The following is an 8,173-nucleotide window of genomic DNA, read 5'->3' as shown; positions in this document are numbered from 1 at the left end:
TTTTCTATTACATATGCCAACTACAAGATAATTCACGAAGCTTTTTTTTATGAGTTTTGGTGATGAATATAAATTATAATTTGGGTTTTGGATAATTTAACGTGCCTAACTCAAATTGGCTTTGGAGACCTGTTTACCCAAATAAGTCTTGGCAGTGAACATGTTAATATTCATGGAAATGTGTTTTTCCAAAACTAGGCATACTCAGAAAAATCCAGATAATTTTAAAAACCTAGATTTTAGAGTTTACTGTGATATATTTTGAATCTAATAAAGTAACTTCTTTTATAAAGCACATTTTAATTTATATACTTTTTTCCTGTCTCTAGAGTTTCTAGTTCATAATAAGAGAATGATGCAATTTTAAACAAATATTTATATTTAAAGATGCTTATAAGAACACCGAGCTAAAACATTTGTCAATAGCATGTATCACACCTTGTACAATTGCAGCTTTACTATAAGAACTGACTTCCCAAAAAGATAACTCACCTGTTTTTCATTTCAGTTGAGATTGCTTCTAAAGTCTTATTTTTGGTTTCTGGCACAAAGAAGAACACAAACAGAAATGCTCCAAAGCATATGAAAGCATACATAATAAATGTCTCTCCTATACCCATAGCACCTGTAAAAATATCTCTTATTATCAGTATATATTCTACATGAAACTACAGGGAAAAAATAAATAAAATTTTTATATTTGATATTTGACTATTGAATGCGTTTTATAATAACTACAGTGTTGGCTTGGTTTGTATTAATCAGGCTCTGAAGCACTGTTTGTATTTTGGGGGCTGGTTTGTTTGGTTTTTGGGATAAAAGAAAAGAGAAATTCCAAATAGCAGCTTATATTACATAGCAGCATATATGTTTTTAACCAGGAAACAGAAAATAAAATAATGAAAATACAACTGCTCTTGCTTGTGAATAATGAAAATACACAACTTACAGTTGTGTATTTTCGTTATTCACAAGCAAGTATAGTGAAAGCTTGTGAATAATTTTCGTTATTCACAAGCAAGAGCATGTGCCTACCGATTGGCATCTGCATTTAGTGCTGCTGGTTTTAATATACCATCCTAAAAAAAAAATGGTCATTACGGAACATGGTTTATGTTTGGATATGTTATACAGAGTATGAATTTTTTTGCTGGGTAAAAACCCATATGAGTTTTTCACGAGTTAGCACAACACACAAACTGGTCTGTGATCTTTTTCTCAAATTTTTAGTGAGTCAGCTAACACTCTCTACTAAGTGAGTTCTGATTTAAGTGTGAAATACAGAATTGGAATATTTATAAGGAGAAGCTAAGCAGTTTCTGCTCCAAGTAGAAAAAGCACTGATGGCTGGATATAAGAAAAGGCATAAAAATTTAATTGGTAATGCAACAAAGTAAAAGGTATGCATAGATATGCAAATTAGAAACCTCTTGGAAGAAACTGAAGGCATAACTGAGTAGAGATGTAGCAGCAAGCTAAGAACAGTCCTTTCTTAGATTAGGTCTAGTTTTATTTATTATTATTTTTTTTTTTGTTTCTTCCTATAGGTAACTACAAAATCTGGACCACTAAAAGATTTACCAAACGTTACATCAAGTCAGAAATTATTTCATTTCAGAAAATATCTATAGTAAAAATTTTTACTTTGTTTTTAGTAGAACCAATTTAGTATGTCTGCCAGTGGTAACTACTCTTCCTTTGCTTGGTTCAATTTTTTTTCCCTTGTCCATAAAGCTTGATTTTTATTAGTGTCTTCCTTTGTGCTAGTTATTTTTGGAATACCCAGGTTTCTTTCTTCTCAAGACTATTTCATTTTATTGATTTATCTAGTGTACATGCATATGTTCCTACCCACCACCCAGATGCTACTAATCTAGCAATTATAATCAAGTTACAGTCTTATTACAGACTTGAATATTTAATTCAATTGTCATTATTATATACTGTATTCATTTTACATTTTCCCATAGATTATCTGGTCTTCCAGTTCCATTTCCAATTAATTTTTCATTAAGAACCACACTTACGTAGTTCTAATGTTTTCTTTTAACTCCACTTTTTTGCTATGATGAGACATACAATCAAAATAATAATTAATAGGTACTAACTACTAATCATTCACTGATATCATTCAAATGAAATAATCAATTATGACCTCTCCATTATGCCCACCTCTATGTTTTGCAAATTTTAAATCCCAGTGCCTACAATGTTACTGAAATGCTATGCAATGGGGTCCTGGCAGACAAAATCTTTTATTCCATTATCTAGATATTTAATACAGAAGCTGGTTTCTTTACTCCGTCAGTGTGAACAATAGGCTTAACTGTTCGGGCTGGAAGTGGTCTCAAATTGAAGATATTTCTTCCCAGGTGTGCAAAAAGTTGTTAAAATTTAAAAATTCTGAATAGTTTTGTATTACAAACAAGAATAGTTCAACATTCACTTCATAGGTGGAGCCACAGGAATATGTTAACCATTAAACCAACAGTTGTCTAAGTTGATAAGACATCTTTTTCTGATCAACAATTTGCAATTTAACTATTCAATAATTTGCATGTTTTCACAATCATGTCCTTTGTTCCGAAAAAAAAAAAAAATTAAAAATAAATAAATAAAAAAATAATAATACTCTGCTACCAATTGTGAAATTCTCTACTAGCACTGTACCTTAAAAGAAAGAACTAATTGTTAGGATTCCATCACAGCTCACTACACGTCTCCACGTTATGCACGCGAGCTCATACACTCATTGCCATTCGTTATGTTTAATACATTCAGAACTCATCATTTTATTGTTATCAACTTAAGAGTTTATTTGTTTTTTTGTTTAGAGGTTTTATTTAAGGTAAGTAATTTAAGGATTTAGAAGTATGTCATAGTCAAAATGCTACTCTGACTGGTCATGTTGAATGTTCCTTGCAGCAAAAGAGAAACACGCCTTTCATACAGTTTCTGCAAATGTATTCACGATCATTTTGAAAGACCGATCCTGAATACATTTATACGTATATATTGATACTACATTTCTTTAAGACAGCTACAGAAAAACTCTGCTATCAATTGCAAAATTTTTGCAATGGGTATAGCCAGCTGTAGCCATTGCTTATGATAGGCCTAACTGATTTGGTCTCAAACTGAAGATATTTCTTCCTAGGTGTGCAGAAATGTGGAAAAATATAAAAATTCCGAATAGTTTTATTTTACAGAATGGGCTAATTTTCTCTACTAGTGCTGCCTACCTTAAAGGAAAGAATAGTTTTATTTTACAGAAATAAGAAAGGATTCGATGGTACTGGCTTATCTGCTCACAACCAAACACGGATTACGTTTCTTTAGGACAGCTAGAGAAAAACTCTGCTACCAATTGCAAAATTTTCGCAATGGGTATGTACTGTTAGTGTTTTATTTAATTGTGTTCTACCATTTGTTTGTTTATATTATTTCTCTTTTTTTATTTTATTTTTTTCACAAGTTTAGCAGGGCTGAATCTGGAATATGAAGATTAAAAGCTGAAGATAGTTAAAGGCTGCCAATTTGCAAGTTAGTTGCAAATGGGCAGCCCTTTAAATATTGCATCTGTCTAACTATAATATAATAGTATAACAATAATATAAAGTCCATCAAACTTTATGAGGTCATTTTCCAAGGTGCTAAAGTAAAGATTTTATTTATTCCTCAGAATGAACATGTAGGAATTAGAATTTCCATGATAAACAGTTAAGTATAATCAAATTGGTAATCCAACACCATTTTTCAGTTTTACTTCAAAAACAATTTCCTTTATTGCAGCCCAAAACCAAAAAAAGCATATCATTATGAGCTGTTAAATGATGTTCCTTCTGAACCTGTTGCTCCTGGAATAGTAATAACAGAGTATGGCCTACCTGATGTGATTACTGAAAGATAGAAGGGTGGGTGGTAAATTGCATTCAGGTAGGCCATGCTCTTGAAGAATGCAAGAAAATGTACGCATGCTAATGTTATGAGACATCAACATAGAAATCAACCAAGAGATGTTAGGTAGAACTTCTATTTTGTTGAATCTCTTTAAAATGCATTTTGAGAAAAGGTTCACATCTGGTTGGCCAGATTTCTTGTAAGAGATATACTTTATGGATAACCTGGGCATATTTCTGAAACACTAGTGCACACCCAATATTTTTCCTTATGTTCTTCTCAAGTACAGTCTACTTGAATATAGTTTATTACTAACTTTAAAACATATCCACAGGTGACATTTTCAGCAGCAGCATTAAAATGAAATTGTGACTATACATACTGGACTTCAGTGATGGTACATCTAATTACGAATTAAACCAAACAATCAGTGAAGGCTGTTGGATTATCCACCTGTAACTCATAAATTCTGATCCTCATTCATTATTCTGAAGCAAAAAATAAAAATGCTTTTCATTAACATTTTGGAAAATATAACCTCAAAAAAATCCCTATTCTTCTTTCGAATAATCTTCTATTATTCATTTTATATGCTAATAACGAATGAAAATGTTTGAAGATGTAATGGACAAATTACATACTTATCAGATCAAGGAAGCACATGGATACTACGATGTTTGAACCCCAGTTCACACAAGTGGCTATAGAAATGGCTCGTCCTCGAAGGGAAGTTGGAAAAATTTCGCCTAATACTAGCCAGGTTACTACAGAAGAAAGAAAGTACTAGTAGATTCAGAAATATTTGGAATTTATTCATGTAATTTTTATATCATTCTGACCTAGCCATATATTCAATATATAAATTATATTTTATCATGGATTTTTAAGAATTCAGTTTAATACACATCATAATATACCAGCATTCTATATGCTTTTTAAATCAATATAACTTTATACATGATTTTTAAATCAAGATATCAATTCTGAATAAGCATTCTTTATATTTTAAGCAGTACATTGTTAATTTTCACATTTACTAGGATGAAAATTTGACAGAGAAAACTAGCTAACTCTATAAAAATAATTAAGTATAATAACATATAGCCAGTATGAGAATCTCAAAAACTGATTTTTCCATGTATCTGTGTATCAAAATTAGTCTAATAATCAAATAACATATAGACAACAGTGATTCTATGGGTCATTTGCCTCTCGCATCAAAAACAGCTTTTTGATGCAAGAGGTGAATGATGGCTAACATGAACTGTCCAACGTAAGAGAAAAGTTACACCCAGTACAACAGTGGTAACCAAAATGGAATTTCAGAATGCACAACTCCCAGGCATCATCTTGGTAATGGATGGGGGTATTACAGCCAATGACCAAACCAGGTTCTAGCCCTGTCAGCAAAAAACAAGAAGGCATAGTATGGCTCAGGAGCACCAAAACTGAACAGTAAATAATTGGAAAAAAAATGCTGCTTGGTCTGAAAAATCCATTTCCTGTTGTTTTACGCTGATGGAAAAACCAGAATATAGTAAAAATAGCATAAGTCCATGGATCACCACCAGTCTGCATTGACATCCCAGGTGTCAATGAGGCTGGTGACAATGGTGTAATAGTACGAGGAGTAGGTTCATGGTGCACACTAAGCCCACTGGCATCAGTGGAGCCAAATCTCATGCCATGGGTTATCTGGAAATTTTTTCTACTAGCCATACATAACGAGGTGTCAAAAGCATGCTAGGGTATTGCCCTGTAATACTCCATTTTTCCCTTTCCTTTATGGCTCCATCAAATAGGTTCTTAGTATTAACGATGGCCACATGGTGCAAGGAAGCCTATGGCTTGTGCTTCCAATATGATAATGCACCATGTCACAAGGCCAGAATTGTGTCCAGATTCATTAACGTAACTGGTTCCAAAAACATTAATGAATTCCACCCGGCAATTCCAATTTGCAATAGCTGTGGGAAGTAAATGAGCCAATAGGACCAGCATCCCCTGTAGCACATTTCTGATATTTTGTTCTCTATAAGACTGATTACATAACCATAGCCCTTCTGAAGGAAATTAACTAGAACTTAAAATATCTTATTGCTATTTGGAAAAGTAAAATTACATAAAGTAGCCATCTAATGAGACTGGTCATTTCTTACAGAAACACAGCACTTTCTTCATTAGCTTTGCATATTTATAAAATAATAAAACCATACTGTGACAGAGTCACTATATCATAAAAAACATAGAACATTTATTTAATTGTGGGAAGTAACAGTATTAAAATATAAATCTTACAGTAATTGATTATTTTCATTAGGCACTACCTCTTTGTATGCTAACGTTCAGGTATTTAGAAAAAAAAAAAAGGTACGTTTTACCATTGATGTCCTCTGGTCTTTATTATGTAAGGACTTCACATCACAGTTCTAGAACTAAACTTCCTGATACACGTATATTGGAATTAGGTTTATAAAAAAAAAAACTATAGATGTTTAATAATATACATACCTGTGTGATATTTACATTAGAGGAGGAAATACAGGGAATCCTTAATTCAATTGAGCAGAAAGTTCCACAGCCTTCAAAATTTATTGCAAAACCACAAACAGGATTATTGTTACATTATAATAGTTATGATCCATTTGGAAACATTACAGATGAGATTACACTGCTATTCTATAAATATAAGGGCAGCAGGTGTTTGAGCACATGGAAAAGGATAATCCCTCACCCACTACTACACAAACTGTTTAAATATTTCCACTTGTTCCAGCACGTTAGCATATTTAGGCAAAAGTTGAAAATCACCTAGATATGCACTTTTCACCTTAGCTGAAAAGTGCATATCTAGCTTGGGCCAAGCATTGGTTTTTTTATTACATCAGATTTGTCTTTTGGTGGCTCAATAACAAAATGCTTTCTACTATTGATGCCTTTCATGTTTAGTATGTGGAGTGAAAAAGTTCCCAATTGTTTTTCATTTAGGTCATGTCTTGTAGTATTTGATTCTAAGAACTCTAAAATTCATGATATTGTGTTTTAAATTAATTGTTTAGTTTCAAAATATGAGCAGTACCTTGATATAAACAAAAGCTAAGATACTTTCTTATATTTTTAAGATTATTCTTTATGATATTATGGACAACAGTAAAGTTAATAACATTACATTATACATCTAACGGAATTGCCTCTGATGATCCTGAAGAGCAATTTCACTTCCCTGTTGAGGTCCAAAGTTGAATGATGAAAGAATAAACTAAAAATATGTTTGCAGGAACAGAAAGAAAGGAATACCACAAGACATGAAAAGTTTTTCAACATGAAAAGTCTGCCATAGAGAATATCTGTGAGAATATCAAAGAAACAGAAAAGTAATTTACCTTTAAGATTGCATAAATAAGGAATGCCTTTCCATAAAACACTTTGCCAAGTGCAACACGTACATATACATACCATTTAATATTTAAAATGTATAAAAAAAAAAAAAATTGAAGATTTCTGCTACTTCATTTGCAGCATACCAGATAATTTAATTGTATTATCTAATAAAGAGCTCTGGAAAGAATATACATTTTTATTCTTTTTAGTTTCTTGAATTTAAATTAAACTAATAACATAACATTACATTGCCACATATACATACCTGGTCCAAAACTGATATTATATGCAAATATGAACATCATTAATGATGCCAATGAAACAACTTTCAAGAACAGAGGCACATCACTGAAGTTTGGGCATTTGTCAAACTGAGTTGTATTAGTATAGTTGAGGTGATTTTGATTGGTTAAATTTTTTAGTTTTTCTTCAGAACAAGTGTAACATACCCGTGAAATATTTGCTACCTCATTACTGATATCATAGCTAACCAGATTTGAGAGTGACTCATTTACGTGGATACCATGTATTACAATGATCTCTTTTGTTACTAAACTGGTCTTGTTAGCACTGCTATATTCAAGAAGTGGTAAGTCTTCTGGACCATAACATGGGTGAACAATAACACTAACTGGAGATAACATAGTTGTAATACCAAGAGTAAGAATGCAAACAGCCATTAACAAAGCTCCAATGAGAAGTAAGAAACGTCTTCCAATTTTATCCACAGTAAGAAGGGCTCCAAAGGCAGCAATAACCTGAAATTAATATAATCATTTAGTTAAAGAAAATTCCATATTAAATATTAATCTACTGCTCACTATCAAAAATCATAAGAGACATTACAGAATAAGCTGCTCATTAACAAACTTTTGCAACTGAGATAAGAGTT

At 32.0% G+C, this 8,173-nt stretch overlaps 1 protein-coding gene across 1 annotated transcript in view; it reads right to left on the bottom strand.

Moving 5' to 3' along the window:
• Positions 1-488: 488 nt before the first annotated feature.
• LOC150087456 (solute carrier family 2, facilitated glucose transporter member 10-like) overlaps positions 489-8,173 on the bottom strand; it is a 54,598-nt gene continuing 46,913 nt past the window's right edge. Inside the window, exons 11-13 of the mRNA XM_090372494.1 lie at positions 7,547-8,039; positions 4,542-4,664; positions 489-625 (exon numbers count right to left, since the gene is read on the bottom strand). Of these exons, the coding sequence (XP_090228620.1) occupies positions 489-625; positions 4,542-4,664; positions 7,547-8,039 (753 nt within the window). The remainder of the gene's footprint in view (positions 626-4,541; positions 4,665-7,546; positions 8,040-8,173) is intronic.

The sequence above is a fragment of the Mastigoproctus giganteus genome, chromosome 4 (genome assembly GCF_048544385.1).
Source record: "Mastigoproctus giganteus isolate SK-2022 chromosome 4, ASM4854438v1, whole genome shotgun sequence".
NCBI classification, from domain to species: domain Eukaryota; kingdom Metazoa; phylum Arthropoda; class Arachnida; order Uropygi; family Thelyphonidae; genus Mastigoproctus; species Mastigoproctus giganteus.
The sequence above is the reverse complement of the archived record's forward strand: the minus strand, read 5'-3'. Positions and strand labels throughout refer to the sequence as shown.